Here is a 16,631-nt window from a genome sequence, read left to right as displayed (position 1 = left end):
CTCTGCGGAGCGATGAGGAGGCTGTAACCTTCTTCAAATTCATACATGAAACAATCACATTACATCAACTTAATGCACCCACTTCTTCTGCAATGGTTTAATGGCACTCTGATACACCCAGCTTTGATGGTTGAATAACAGTACATTAGGTTCCAGTCAAATCAACATCCAACCTGAGGTAAAGAAAATCAAGTGCAGCCACACTGGTGCTCTGGTTATATACACTGTTATCCATAAAGTTGGAAAAATTTTGTTTTTAGACACATTCCTCTTTATTCCTATTTATACTCATCAGTAATCACATTGAAAGAGACTGATCAATAAAGTTTTAAGCAGATATACACTTTATCTATCAAGAAAAATCACATTGTCACAATCATTTCACGAGAAGAGATAAAATATATTTTATTCCAACTTTATGGGCAACAGTGAGTGAAATTTTTAAATATTGGCATGTAACATGTTAGCTAAGTGGACGGTTTGCTGTTTTTGTTGTTCTTTCACTGAACTGACCTTTATGGAGGAAAGAAACAATTGTTGATGTTTGATTAAATCAGTCAGCAGAATACGGGGATCTTTTGATATCTGTACCACACTCAGCAGGTACTAGGGTTCATCTTGGTACATACTGGTTACAGCTAATTCAGAGAAAATGCTTCCAGACCTGTATTTGCATGTGTGCAATCCAGAATTAGCCTTGCTCAGAAAACCCATCATTACTGCTGCGCTGAATGTAATCTGACAAAGCTTAGTAAGCATTTGCATCATTTTAGTCAAGCTGTACTGTAATGATCCTTGACAGTGCTCCACTACATTGAGGCAACAGCATAAACCTTTCCTACGCCCCACTGGACTAATCCACTCGTCGTCGGATTGTCACTAATTTTTGCTTTAGATTAAAGAACTAGAAAAACACAGAAGCTGTTCTTCAAATCTTGTCAAACCCAAGATCGGGTTCTGATTGAGAAACTGGGCGTGCAGTTGCTGAGTTGTGGTTCATTTTACTTCAGAATTGTAGACGGTTATGGTGTAAAAAAAAAACAAAAAAAAAAACGAGGAGTACAAACGCTCGTTTTTATTGTCTATATAGTCTGAGTTTTTGATTTCTGTGCATTGAAGCATAAATGAAACTGCTGGTTTCCTGGCTGGGTAATTTCAATTTCAACAAGGTGTGTCTCTGAAATCTTCCGTACTTGTTCTTGAAACAAGAGTTGAGAAGATGCAAGATGTGCATTTCCACAGCATGAATGAAAATGAACGTTGCCAAGTTTCTCATATCCTTTAGTGTCGCTGCACTGAGTGACTCAATCACTCCGGTGCAGTTGTCTAAAATCCCCTAATATATGCACATTAGTGAACACACACACACACAATGCACAAATACAAGTGTGTCCAAGTTGTCTACTTATTTCTTTATGTGCATTTTTGGATTTTTAGCATGTTTTAATTTACTCACTTGGGTCACTTAAACTTATTTGTGTAAACTTGACGTGCTGTGGACGGCATACTCTGGATCCTGGATCTGAACTTTATTACACTGCAGCAGTTATTGACACCTGTAGTTGTCCTGCTATGACATGTCAAATGTCAGTTCTGAGTAAGCCCTGTTAAGACAGTTCAGTGAAAAAAACTACAACACCACTGTTCATTACTCATATGGGAGTAAGGGCGAAGCCTTTCAGCTACCTGAATATAAAGAATATACATAAATTACTGTATGGGACCTCAAATACAAATTCTCAGTCCATAACTAGACTCAAAGACAGAGGTATTTGAGCAACTGTTTTGTTTTATTTTTCTGTTTTTCTGTTTGTTGTTTGGGAATTTTCCTATTCATCATTCTGACAAAAACATAATTATGGTTGCAGAATTACGGGGGCATCACAGAAAGCTATTCTAGTTTTGAAGTTCTTTAAAAATGTTCCACTGGTTGACACAAGACTATATGTATATTGTGACAAAAAAAAAAGATGACATATGCTTGCAAAAAATGTGACGGCTAAAGGAAATGACAGCATTAATGATGCATTTTCAATTTAATCCAGTTTTAGAGTTGTATTGAAAATTTCCACAGGTTGACACTAGACATGCAAGTTATTTTTAACAAAGCAGTGATGAAATATTTAATTGAGGAGGACTCAAAAAGGAGTAGGCTGTGAGGTTTAGAAGCACAGTTCTTCTCTTCTGAATCTCTCTCACTCACAGTTATACAGTTCCTTCTTTTACACAGCATTAAATTCCCCACATTCAGGTATGTTCCAAAAATCAGCATGATTAGTCTTGACCTGTATTGTGATGGTGGCGGTGTATAAAGCATAGTTTCCCAATGTTCTCAAATGCAAAGAGCTAGATCGCACTTAGCTGCCAGCTATACCTTTTCCACATTTGCCAGCCTGATGTTAGGTTTCGATAAAGTTTGATTACCACTTTCTAAATCAATGTTTGCAAAAGTCCCATTCAAGTCAACAAAAAACAGAACGATTTTAGGAAATAAAAAAGTAAGTATTGTTTGGATGAGGAAGTAACAGTGTGGGTTTTTGGTCCTTTTGGCTGTGCCTCACAGTGTTTCACACTCAGTGGGGCTTACTTGCATTTTAATGAGGTCCCATTCAGCACATTGCACGACCAATGAGCATCCTGGCTGTGTGACTCTGGTCTCTGGGCTGTGACAGGCCAGGGGAGGTGGTTCTGTTTGGTTTCCAGCCCAGCAGCTTCTGTCTCAGCCCCATGGTTTTTCCAAGCGCATGCCTCTTCCTCCTCGTTTCTCTCTCCATAGCTCCAAAAGCAAGTAAATATTTGTTTTAGTGTCCTCTAGCTGAGAGATACAAAAATGCCTGAATATTCCCAGTACCTCAACCCAGCAGTGTTCTGATTGTGATCACACACGGGCAGGACCAGGTCTATTACAATGTTTTTTTAGCATCCTGAGTAGTTATAATCTCAATATTATGTTTGATTATGAAATTGAGATTTCAGCTTTAAATATAATTTTTTTTTTTCACCACCCTCTCTCCTTCTGATTTTCAGGATTATTCACGAGGATGGATACTCAGAAGATGAGTGCAAGCAGTACAGAGCGGTTGTCTACAGCAACACAATCCAGTCCATTATGGCCATCATCAAAGCCATGGGCAACCTCAATCTTGACTATGAGGAACCTGCTAGAGCGGTAGGTCTCTGACAGTGAAGCTGACACTGAAACCGTTTACCATTGTTGCCCTCTGCAAAACCAAGATATAAGTGAAATGTTGGGAATACAAAAAAAAAATTACAAAAAAAATGTTTCAGATGATTGTGATTTTTTTTCCAGCCACTGCAAAACATAAAAGACAAGCCATCTAGAGAGCATCCTAAACCATGACAAATATTAACTGGCATATATTGGCCTAATAAATGTGTATTGCAGATACTTTTAGATACAGATGCAGTTAGAAGAGACATTTTGTCCTCAAGCAATTTGACACTAACAAGTCGTTTAAGAGTGGAATACTGTTAAAGGTAGTGACAAACCTTCAGGAAACCTATTAAAATTTAGTGTAATATAGCTGCAGTCCTTTCAGTGATATCATCTCTACTAATCACCGCCAAGCTTCCACTCTGCCTCCATCCTAACTACCCATATCTAGCCTTGACGACTTGAGGCAGCAAATCTTATGCAGTTCAAGAATTTCTCTGGGGTGCAGTGTGACAGTCTCTACTTGGAAGTCAACTCCGGGTAGCAGATGCTTAAGATAGACTCCCGCAGTGCCTTATATTCTATGCTCCTGTGTGTGTGTGCTGTCAAAGGAAACTATTAAAGAACTGCTTTTCAACAGGGCACCACCCAGGGAGGTAATGAGGATACAGAAACAAACTTGAGACGTCATGAGACGAGAAAATGACACTCCTTTTGTCCGCAAACCAATCATCTCACAGATTCATACATTCTCACAGATCATCCTGAAAGATCATTTCTAAGCATCCTTAGTTACAGAGGATGAAGCAGTGTGTCAGCTTCTACACCAAAGTAAATTTGAAAAGATTTGACTTGATAAAATGCGGAGAAAAAGGAGACAGCTGTGTAGGCACGCCTTTTACACAGCCCAACAATTTAGCATAATGCTACATATTTCAGCTCATCTTTTATGTTTCTCTTGCTGTTAACTCCAAGAGAGTGTAAATGCTACATAGAGAAATCAGAGCTACCTGATCCGTACATTCTCAGTTTTGCTGAATTGGAATAAGTAATAAAACAGCAGTATGTTATGTGTAATGATGTGAGAAAATTACTGTCTGTATGCTGCTAAAACACATATTCCACAATGTCTGCAATGAAATTCAGGTCTTTTTTTTTATAACTCTAATATTCCCTACTTTGCAGTTTCTGTATGTGCTTAGTACTTTTCATCTTTCTGAATTTCAGTCTCCCTTTCATTCCTCAAGAGTTGGATAAACATGGTTTTATGTGGAAAGAGCTCTTTGCCTGGTGTATGTCAGGATTGGCTCTGCCAAGGTAGCTAGCTCTGCATGACAGGTTGTGCTGGACAGATTGCAGTGTTTCATGAATTAGTTTACTTGAGTTACACCTTCCCCCACTGCAGCAGCCTACAGAGAGCTTTGAGTATCCTGGAACATTTCACTGAATTCAATTAAAAAGACAATATTTGTTTCAAAGCCAGAAGGGAAGCAGTCAACATTCAGCGATGTGGCTGAGCTGGTTTGTTTGATCTCTTTATTTGTACATAAGGAACAAGCTGTCTTCACCGTTGTCTTCAGACATGATGATGAATGCTAACTGCTGGTAACCAAATTGCACTTGGTATGATGTGCACTTCTGCTTTAGCTCTGCACTTGTTTAGATATGTCACTTTGGATTTTCCCCAAAAAGTTCTAATTCCATCGGAGACTCACTATCAGCTGATTTCAGTTCAGAATATGTAGCTGTTTTCCTGCCTATATCCATATCCTGACTATTTGTGTGCTTTAATTAAACTGAATTTGAGCCTCTTCACTTTTCTACACTTTCTTTGACTGCATCTAAATGTGTACCGGTAAATGTTTTTTTTTTTAATCACTTTCTAAGTTGTGAACTGAAACTTCAGAGGGTAGATATCAGACATAGACGTGTATTTTTAATTATGTTCTTCTGATCCATTTTAAACAGTTTGTGTCATATCACAGGATTTTAATTACCACCACGTGGCACTCACTAATGGGCTGCTAGCTTACTGTGACCTACGTAAAAGAGGGTCGAACAATGGTTAACTAATACATGGAAGTCTGCTCTCAGAAGCTAACATCAAAAGTTTATGTGAACCTTTGTTCAGTGTCAAATCTAAAGGGTCAGACTTGTGCAATGAAGGTGACATTAGCGTGTGTAGGATGTCTTTTCATGCTACTAGAGAGTACAGATGCTTTGTCTATGTTAGATTGTGTGTCTTGGCAGGTTATGTGAGCAACGGTCATCTTGAAATGAATGGAATAAGAGTGGAGTTTAGAAGAGCTAAGTTTAATGGTAGAGTTTCCATATACACCTCCCTGCTGACTCGTTACGTGCAGCTTTGTGTAATAGCTGCAAATAAATACTTAAGATGTTAATCTAAGTGGCTAGTATCCTTATTTTCCCCCAGGGCTTTTGCCATTTAACATCTGCCATTTGATGCAACAGTTTCTTTTCCAGGACACTGCACCTCAAGAGATGGATTCATTACAGTGCCATTTGATGGTAGACGATTGCGTGATGGCCCAGGTCCAGCCAGACATAAACTTGGGCCAGTTAATTGAGCTATCATTGGTCCAATTATGCCAATGATTGATGCATAATTTCTTGTCATTATTTCTCACCCTTAGGTTTGCTGCTGCTTTTCTTCACATCTCTCTCGTGCATATCTCCTTTGATTTTGCCATAAAACATTTCAGATCAGACTTGTATGTTGTAAGTGCATAGGGCTGCAGGAACTTCAAACATAACATGGGAAGAAATATACTTTTTGTCTTTCAATCGTGGAACCAACAGTTGTCCAGTTGTCGTAGTTTTTAGCTGCAATTCCTAAGTAGAGCCGGTCAAGATGGCAGTTTTTTAAAGGCACCTTTTACTGCAAACGCACACTGGATTCCTGCAACAATAGTAAGCAACCAACCAACAGTATGTTAGTAAAGCAGCATGCTTACCATACATATCTGATTTATGTTGGCAGGATATAAAATCAGCTCAATCAATGCCTCTTTTTTTTTAGCCACTGGTTTCATTTACAAAAGACATAACATGAAGTCAGTAGCTTAAAAAATTATACACTTAAAATTAAAAATGAATTCACAATCAATGAAGCATGTAATTATGTTTTTAAGTCTTTATTTCTGCAATTTTGAACCCTCAGTATTTTACATGTCATAATAATAAAATGCATTCAGAGCCACCATTAGGAAGCAAGTAGAATATTGGCCATGTGGAAATAAAGTTGTAAATAAAGCCCTGCAGTGTCATGCTTATCAGCTTTGCTCAGAAGAAATATTTCTTTTCTTAAGAGACCTACTCAGTTTAACTGTGTGTGTTGTTTGTGTGTGTGTGTTTGTGTTTGTCTTTACTTGTCAGGATGATGCCCGCCAGCTGTTCGCCCTGTCAGCAGCAGCAGAGGAGCAGGGCATCCTGCCAGAGGACCTGTCCAACGTCATCCAGCGACTGTGGGCTGACAACGGCGTCCAGACCTGCTTCACACGGGCCCGGGAGTACCAGCTGAATGACTCTGCAGCCTAGTGAGTGCCTTAATAACATAAAATAACATCAAGATCATGGTGTGGATTATTATTGTGTCTCAACATAAAACTGCTCATATGTTTGCTCTGAAAAAAAAACCACAGTGACTGGACTTTCAGTGTCCCTAGAGAAGTCATTTCAGCTTACAGCTAAGACACGTCATCTTTGGGACTGAATCTGTGGTGCTGTATGTTCACACAGCATGTGGTGCAGAGAGGAACATGTGATGTGGGATCACATGTTGTCAAAACTGAAAATAAAGGCGACAGTCACCGTCTCCAAACCTCAATGATAATGTTGTATTAGAGAAAAATAATGTTGATATAATGATATAAATTGGGATAAAATATTATATATATATATGAATATATATATATATATATATATATATATATATATATATATGAATATATAAGTGAATGCTTTGTGTCAAAGTGTCTATTTGGAGTTTAATAAATATAAACATTTGAATCAGTCCAACACAAACAGCAGCATGCTAAAATATTATGCAGGACCACGGTTTTCCAGTTAACCGGAGATGTACTGGAGTTGGCGCTTCTGCTCTCTTGTTTGTGGAAAACATTTCCACACAGGTCAGCAAAAGGTGCATTTATTGCATTAATGTTAATTTTCTTAGTATAAGAGTAATTTGGTTGGTCCTTTGATTATTTTTATATTGAAGTTCTAGGGGACGGACTCTAAAACCATGTTTTTGTAATGTCCCTTATCTGCATTAAGAGTTGGAGTTTAGCTTTAATATACCTGCAGCTAGCTCTAGAATATCGTTGCTTGTAATTGTTACTTTTCATCTCTTTATTATCTCACCATCACTTTGTTCTTCTCTTTGCTTTTCTAGTTTAAACCTTTTCTCTGTTCTTGGTTCTGTTTTATTATTTCTCACATTGTCAATATGTCTGCGTCATCCTCAGAGAGAAGCTACAGTTATTAATAGAGAGGACACTTCTGTTTTGTTTAACCAGTGGCTTAAGAGGAAAACTCCTAAGACCTGTCGTGCTGCTCATTTGCAACAACACAACCAATCTCAGTCTCTGTCCGCAGGTCTTAATTACCTCAACGACCCTCATCTCTGAGCGCTCCATTTGTTGGCCGTATTCTTCTAATGTACCCCGTATAATAACAGGGACACCATGAGATAATTGTGAGAGGCTGCTGGTGAGAGGTGAGAGGTGGTTATCACTCTGACCCTCAGGGATGCACTGCTGCTCTGAAATGGAAATCCGGAGAAAACAGAGAGAGGCCGGGACTCGCTCGTTGCCAGCAGCAGCAGGAATTAACTGCAGTAATTTCTGTTTAATACACAGGGCCTTTGACAATTCTGTGACACCCCCAGATTGTGCTGCAAACTGTCAGGGGAGTGTTAAGTGTTTCACAAATGATTGCTTTGCAGTCAAGGCAATATTTAACTTCCAAGGGGAGTGATATTGTTCTCTGTTTGTGTTGGCCAGTGTAATCATAACTTCTCAGTCTCTGCTTCACTGCTCTTGTAAAAGCCGACGGGACCTGTGAGCATACCGCTAACGCGGCTTTATATTTGGTAGGTGGGAGAGTGGACGAAGTACAGAGTTTCATCGTGGCTTTGTAGAGCGCTGAGTGAGTCGGTTGCTATAATAGAGGACTAAATGAGTCTGGCTCTAGACCATAATCCATGTCTGAGCGCAAGCTAAGAGCCAGAGAAAAGACGGGGAAGATAGCGAGAGAGGGAGAAGGCGCAGCTCACATTAACAGAGATCTCCCTCTTCTTTCACTCTCTAGGTTTGATAGGAAGGGACATGAACTGTACACTCTGAAAATAACGGATCCAGCTGTCATTATGTGAGGAAACGAGCCTAACCTTTTCACATGTCTACGTGTATAAAAATGAAATGGTCTTCTGTGGTTTCTCACTTCTAGTTGTTTACTTCAGTGGACTAAAATAAACACGATGAGGTGGCTCTAACATCTTTTGTAAAACCTTAAACTGACCATCATTTTGCCATTGACAGCGTCTGTCACTGTACATTTGCGTACCTTTTCTTGTTAGAGTGTAAGCTGACCAAATTCAATTAATCTTCGAGGCTTATAAACCCAATGGCCAAATTGTGTTACAGTATCTGATGTGTGGACTACAAAAGCAGCCTAAACCTCTCTCTGTGGGGAGCAGGATTATGATTAAAATGTCAGACACGTGGCATGAAATAGTGGTGCGAAGGCTCTAATATCTACACCCGGGCTGTGGCTTGTGTGGGATTACATTCAGCACCAGCACTTTATTATACAACAGTCTTTTTTTATGCAGTTGAATATTATGTTGAAAGATTGACAGAAAATATGCTTGCCCTCTAGCCTTTTGTATTTCCCATGGTAGTATTATATGTGTAAAAGTTGATTGTGGCCTTGTTTTTAGTGCTTTCATCAGGCTTTAGGCATGCTGGTCTGAAAAGTCAGATTGCTTTATTTGGCCATGTTTCCATGTACACACACACACACACACACACACACATAGAGAGCACATCTAATCTTCTATATAGTCTCAAAACAGTACAAAATATGGACTCATTATTGTCAAACTAAGCCAAATTTCCACAAACTCATTTATGTAACGTACATCAGATCCATCCTTATGCCTTTATTCTAAGAGAAAATATAAACAGAAAAATTATGACAGTAGTGTTTTACAACTGAATTGTTTGCTGTACCCTTGCTGCCTGCACTGTTTGCTGTCTCTAAAATCACATCAGGTGATGTGATTTTATCAGGTCTTTTGCATCTAAGCATCAGCGGGAATCTGTGTGTACATACAACATAATTTTGTCATTGCTGGCAAGGATCACTTATAAAATTTAAACGCTACAATTACCAGAACTGCCTCTTGCCAAAAAAAAGTGCAGTGACCTTTAACTAAGAGGAAACAGGCTGGCTGTCACAGAGTCAGACGTAGTCTTGTGTTGTCCTATGACAGTACGCTGACTCCTCGTGTACCATGATTAGAGATTTGAACCTGACTATGTTGCCACGACACAGTGCTGCCAGTGCTGTCAGAGGGCCATCATGAGGCACTTCTGTTTTTCTCATGTCTGTGTGAAGGAACAGATGAGACTTTTAACCTGGAAATAACCCTCCCTCCCACTTTACAGCAATGGCTGAAGATCTTGTCCCTTTGTGAGACAGTCTTCATTTTAAATATATATATAATTTGTTTGTGTCTCCCCATCAGCTACCTAAATGACCTGGAGAGGATAGCCAAGCCAGATTACATCCCCACACAGCAAGACGTGCTGCGGACTCGAGTCAAGACCACTGGCATTGTGGAAACACATTTCACCTTCAAGGACCTGCACTTCAAGTAAGACTTCTCTTTTACAGTTTTTCCTCAGCTGCTTAAGCTCATTTTGTGAAACACAGCTCAGATTATTAAAGGTGCAGTCACTTCATCAGCTCACATTGTACGGCTCACCATTTCATTTCACCTGCCTGCCACAACCGACTAATTCACTCACTCGGTTAGCCCAAATATAATGGCCAAGGTGGGCCAGCTTCACTGCATTTAGCAGCTGCCTCCTCTAATATATGAAATAAAAAGGAGCAATAGTGTTATTTCATATAGCGAGGCTGTTGTTCAGACCATCATCTAAAAACTAAAGTAATCAGGGAGGATAAGGATGAGGTCAGGCTCAGCTCAGCAGGTGACAGCAATTATTTGATTAAGCTTATGCTCAACACCTGAGACTTACCGGCACATTTTAGTTTGAATTGTCCTGATGTGTGAGAATTTACACAGTCAGCATGCTGATAAATGCATCAGAGAGAAAAGAGACGAAAACCCATTTCGATTCCTAAGACCTTCACTCAGACTTGAAAACTTTATGTGAAAGCAATCAAAAAGTGCACTTCTTGTGAAATAATGAGCTGCCGGCGTATTTCACTATGTTTTGAAAATGATGGTTATTTTAGGAAACTGAGGCAAATTAATCAGTGCATGCGCACATATGAGTCATTTATGTTTTTAATAAAACTGTTAATGTGCATTTGTCGGTTCGGAAGTCAGTAAAGTTCACTTGGAAGGGAGACATTTTGTTTGTTGCTATGAAATTTCTCTCTCATTTCAGCAGCTGAGGTTAAGCTGTCTTTACCCGAAACAGCTCATCCTCCCCATTACTGTTACAACGGGGACTCCATATCAGATAAAAAAAACACATAAACGGATTTCTTTTTCTTACTTTGTCTTTTTTTTTTTTATCCCACACAAACAATATGCGTATGTGTGGGATTTCAGTAACAGAATAGAATAGTTATCACAGCAGGGTTACACTCATCAGTAATGGAAAAATGTATTAAACAACAAATTCTCATTATTACCCCCTTTAGCTTGTTTCCTTTGAATGCCAGTTTCCAGCCATGTTTCTCAGAAGCTGTTTTGTTTTTACTGTGTAAATGTTTTGTCATTTGTGTTCGTGCGTACTGGCATTTTCGGCACTGTTAAAATAAAATCAGAAGATTGTAGACACCCCTGCAACCACACACATAAACGCGCACACTCAGACACACATATCTGATAGAGACATTAGTCACCACCAAGGCTTTGGAAAGGGGAAATTGTTTGTAACATATCAACAATGTACAGTGCGTTCGGAGAGTATTCACTTATCACTTATTTTTTCACATTTTATGTTGCAGCCTTATGCTAAAATCTTTGAAATTCATTTTCTGCTCATAAATCTACATTCAATACTCCTTAATGACATAGTGGGGGGAAAGTTTTTGGACATTTCTGCAAATTCATTAAAAAGGAAAAAACTGAAATATCACATTGACAAAAGTATTCAGACTCTTAACTCTGTACTTAGTTGAAGTACTCTGTACTTTTGGAAGTGGTTACAGCCTCGAGGGTTCTTGGTTATTTCTTGACATTCGTCCCTGCAGATTGTCTCGAGCTCTGTCAGGTTGGATGGGGACTGTTGGTGGACAGCTATTTTCAGGTCTCTCTAGAGATGTCCAGTTGAGTTCAAGTCTGGGTGCTAGCTGTGCCACTGGCTGTGACAATCATAGAGCTGTCCCTAAGCCATTCCTGTGTTGTCTTCGCTGAGCGTTGTGGGCCATTGTCCTGTTCAGGACCTCCAGTCTGAGGTCCTGAGCGCTCTGGACCAGGTTTTTATTAAGAAAATCTCTGTACTTTGCTCCGTTCAGTTTTCCCTTAACCCTAAATAGTTTCCCTGAGCCTGCTGCTGAAAAACACCCCTACAGCATGATGCTGAATGCAGCTGAAGTTTTTTTTTGTAGCCTTCCACAGATCTGTGCGTCGACACAATCCTGTCTCTGAGCTCTGCAGGCAGTTCCTTTGACCTCATGACCATATATATAGACATTTGTGTGTCTCTCCAAACATGTCCAGTCATTGAATTGACCACAGGTGGACTCCAGTCAAGGTGTAGAAACATCTGAAAGATTTCAGGTGTCATAGCAAAGGGTCTGAATACTGAATACAGTTGTTTCCTTTTTTAACAAATTTGCAAACATGTCTAAAATCCTGCTTTCTCTTTGACATCGTGAGATGTTGAGTGTAGACTGATGCTGCAAAGTAACTTGACAAAAGCACAGAACACATTCTGAATGTACTGTGTATTGCTTTTGTCGGACTTCACTGTAACATCGTTAACAAAGACAGTTGAAATGAAGAGGTGTGTGTGCTTCTGCTTTGGTGCCTGCTTTGTGTCTTTGTGTAATATTAAAGTCTCATATTTATGTCATGATATATTTTATTTCTTTGTGGAAGACATAAGCCAAATCCCACCCGCATATGTTTACCTACAGCAGTCTTCTCAGTGCTGTGCTGCCGTGATATATTTAGCTTATGTAAGCAGTACTGGAGATGAGCGTACTGTTGAGGTAAACAGTCTAAAGTGTGTCACTGTTATAATGAGCTCTGCTTATTCAGCCTAAAGCTGGCTGTCCGCGAAAGTCAAGGTTCGTCTCTAATGAACCAAATTCTGCAAAGTGAAAACTGCTTAGCAGGAAGAATGAAAGCGTCATGAAAAAAGTGCGTCGCTCTGAGAAGCTACAGATGGTTAAACTGCCAGCTGAAACTCTGCCTCTCAGGATTAGATGGAGAAAATGTTCAATCTGGGTCCGACCAGACAAGCGTCCTCTCATCCATCTAGGTAACCTCCATCTTCATGAATAAGTTATATAGGATCTGAGTGAAAAACCTGCCGCTGCTATGCCTCAACCTGTCTTAAGGCCGCCTGTTACCACAGCAACTGCACTGGACTAAAATGCCAACAAATGCCAGGTAAATGACAAGGCCTGTGCAGCGAACACCCTGCCCAGAAGAGAGGATGATGCAGAGACGTATTCACAGGGAAGAGAGAGAGTGCACACGTTTCTAGAGGAAGACCTTGAGGCTGCTTGGCATGTCTCTCACATTGAAAAATTGTTGTGTGTGTCCTGCGCACGGTCCCCATCCGCTCCCTCGTAAAAACGGCATGTTTACATTGTGTGTGTCCGTGCAGGATGTTTGATGTTGGAGGCCAGCGGTCAGAAAGGAAGAAGTGGATCCACTGCTTCGAGGGAGTCACAGCCATCATCTTCTGTGTAGCCATGAGCGCTTACGACCTGGTCCTGGCTGAGGATGAGGAGATGGTGAGTTGAGCTTCTGCTGCTTCGATTTAAAAACAATAGCTTCACAATCATTTCACAGCAGAGCCCATTCCCAGGGTAATTCAAAACGGGGAGGGAGGTTGGGGTTTCAGTGAACTCATTTCCTTTATGTGCCCTAGTTGTGCTCTCTAATAATCTCTTTATCTCCACATTTGTGCCCGTCCCACCCAGAACCGGATGCATGAGAGCATGAAGCTGTTTGACTCCATCTGCAACAACAAGTGGTTCACGGAGACGTCCATCATCCTGTTCCTCAACAAGAAGGATCTGTTTGAGGAGAAGATCGCCCACAGCCCTCTGACCATCTGCTTCCCTGAGTACACTGGTACAGTGTGAACATCTCAGTGCAAACACAGGCCGGGGCTGTCTGATTGACACTGCTTCAATTTTTCATATGTTTGCATTGTTATGTATTTTTACAACCGTTTCAAGAGCCAGTCTCAAAAATCTCAAATGAAACCTCAAAATATTTTTTTAACTTATACTTATATACTTGTATTTGTTTCAAGTTATGTTCTGCTTCTTTGTTCCTGAAACAAAATCGTAAAACAAGGCAAAGTCTAGTCCCAGTTTGTGCTTCTTGTGAATTAGCATTATTTTGAAATCACAGAGCTAAGCTTGCGTTACTCACGTTACGCTACGATGTTTGAAAAACCTGATTCAACAGGTTTTTAATCTTTTTTTTTTTTATCAAGCAATAAACAGAATATATTTTCAGCCTGATGGTCAAAAGAGACTTTTGAGGATTTCGGAAATACTTTGAAGGGCTTTTAAACGATCCTCTGGGTTCTTCAAACACGGCTGGATAATTGTTTGTTCAGACAAGATGATGCTTATTTCCATGGCTCAAACGTAATGGTAATAAATGAGACGTACAAACTGGGCCCAGGCAAAATCAAGAAGAATGAACCCAACATTATGATGAAAACAGAACTTGATTCAGTGAATTTCTGAAAAACAAGTCCGTAGACATCAGAAACAAGTGAAACGGCCTCAGAAGATGTTTTTTCCACTCGTATCTTTGATCTCTTTTAACTCAATTTTGTTTCCCCCTCAGGCCCTAACAAGTACGAGGAGGCCCAGGCTTATATCCAGACCAAATTCGAGGACCTGAACAAGAAGAAGGACACCAAGGAAATCTACACCCACTTCACCTGCGCCACCGACACCAAGAACGTGCAGTTTGTGTTCGATGCTGTCACTGACGTCATCATCAAGAACAACCTGAAGGACTGTGGCCTTTTCTAAAAACACATCTAAGAAAGAGTCAAGGTGCGTTTAGAGAAATGCCTCGAACAGTGATTCTGCTCTCATAAGTCACAATATAGAGCCTTGTTTGAAATGACTGATTTGTGTGTGTATTTTTTGTGCTTCATTAGATTACTTGAACAGTTCTGACGACCATAAAGATGGGGGAAGTACACACATCATGAATGACTGCACTGGCCGACCACAGTTTCTGCTTTGATCTGCTTTTTATAAAGACACCTAAGAGACTGAAAACTCAACGAGCATTGCAGAATATCAACGATTTGCTGATCCAGTTGCTCGTATTGTTAACTCTCTGGGCTATGACCACAAAAAAAAAAAAAATCAACATTTATTTTGTATTTTTGTTCTTGTTTTTTCTTCTTTATTTTCAATTACTAGTGGAGGCAAAGGAAAACTTTTTTATATAAATGCATTCATTTTACTTTTAGAGATTCTGATGTGCAAATTATTAAACTTTTAATCACATGAAGCTTATTTTTTAAGAGACGAAGCACAGGCATAGACAGAAAATATGATTGATAAAGGAAAGTGCTTTTTTTTTTTTTTATAATGTTTACATAAGTTCATCATTCATAGCCAAACTGCATATTCTTCTGCATGACTTAATGTGGCAAATATTAGCTCTGTAATCTGCACAAATTATCTAACATTCCTACAAAACAAAAAAAATTAAAAAATTAAAAAATGGTAAAAAAAAAAAAAAAAAAATGGCTTCACATGCAGGCAGAAATTAAATTCTAACTGATATTTAAAGTATGTGTGTACCTAACATTCTATCACTTTTTATAATACCATTACCATGTCTGTTGCAGTATGTTTGTGCCTTGACTTCTGTTTACAACCAATTCCTAGATATGCTTTCAGTACTGTCTGACCTACTGTGCGCCTATATTTTTCTTCCGTTTTTCTGCCTAGCACCTATGAATATATAGTGATTAATAATGAGAGACGAAAATCTAATTCAGAAAAAGGTTAGTGTTTCTGGTAAATATTAAAATGCTTTAAAAGTCCTATATGATTTAATTTAAATAAAAGTAGAGATCACCTGACTCTTGCACATTGTTTTTACTCTGTGTTTTGTTTCTTCTGTATTCTACATAAATATGATGGACGTACTTGAGTTTGAAAGAATCATTACTTTCCAAAAAAAAAAAAAAAAACTGTACTGCTGCTTTAAAGGAGACTGACAGACCATTTAAGTGAGAGAATAGATGCTTTAACAGTCGATATTTCAGTCATGAAGGCTGGAGAGGGAGTGGGTTTTATCGCAGCAGACAATTTTAATCAACATATCCCCAACAATGGAGGAAGGAACAAATTTATCAAATAAACTGCTGTAGTGTTTGGTTGCAATAAAAACGATATAATACACCTGGATGTCAGTTGCATGTTGGTTTTATGGCTGTTCTCTTTTCTAATTCTCCTCAGGTGAAGCTTTTCTGTTAGAACAATCATCACTCACTGGCAGTTGTGCTGAAAATTGGAACATCCGTCTGAGACTGCACAGGAACAGGTGCCCATTTCTGTTCAGACACTCCACTCAGATGTTGATAATCCTGTCTTTTGTGAAATGTGGTACATTTGACCAGTGAAATACAAGCACAGCTCGCCTGGAGCCATCAGAAACCACTGAAACGTTTAGTAATTCAGTTTTATTCCAACAGCACACCCAGGTCAACTTAAACCCCAACTTCCTTCCGAAGACATGTTTTTAGATAAGATGAGGTCGCCCTCTAGTGGACATTTGAAGGGTATGCCATCAATTACTTGGAGAGCCTCACTCAGCTCTGTTCATTTAAATGCTGTGGCTAAGACATAACACCACGCAGTGTAACGAAAAATAAGCAACAACAGATTTTCCCAAACGGCTGAATTTCATCTGTTGCTGTACCTGCCTGTTCATCACTGACTTTGTTGAATAAAAGACTGCTGTGATTAAGGCTGAGGGACAAATTGCATTGTCACTGCTGTC

General features: G+C 39.4%; 1 protein-coding gene across 1 annotated transcript in view; it reads left to right on the top strand.

The window, feature by feature from the left end:
- The window catches only part of LOC121179317 (guanine nucleotide-binding protein G(i) subunit alpha-2), a 54,479-nt gene extending 39,112 nt beyond the window's left edge, over positions 1–15,367 (top strand). The window contains exons 3-9 of the mRNA XM_041034097.1: positions 3,028–3,169; positions 6,572–6,732; positions 9,948–10,076; positions 13,240–13,369; positions 13,559–13,712; positions 14,445–14,659; positions 14,767–15,367. Coding sequence (XP_040890031.1) covers positions 3,028–3,169; positions 6,572–6,732; positions 9,948–10,076; positions 13,240–13,369; positions 13,559–13,712; positions 14,445–14,635 — 907 coding nt within the window. The 3' untranslated portion in view covers positions 14,636–14,659; positions 14,767–15,367. The remainder of the gene's footprint in view (positions 1–3,027; positions 3,170–6,571; positions 6,733–9,947; positions 10,077–13,239; positions 13,370–13,558; positions 13,713–14,444; positions 14,660–14,766) is intronic.
- The last annotated feature ends 1,264 nt before the right edge of the window (positions 15,368–16,631 follow it).

This window comes from Toxotes jaculatrix, chromosome 3 (assembly GCF_017976425.1).
Source record: "Toxotes jaculatrix isolate fToxJac2 chromosome 3, fToxJac2.pri, whole genome shotgun sequence".
NCBI lineage: Eukaryota > Metazoa > Chordata > Actinopteri > Toxotidae > Toxotes > Toxotes jaculatrix.
Note: the sequence above shows the minus strand (reverse complement) of the source record. Positions and strands in the feature narration are given on the sequence as shown.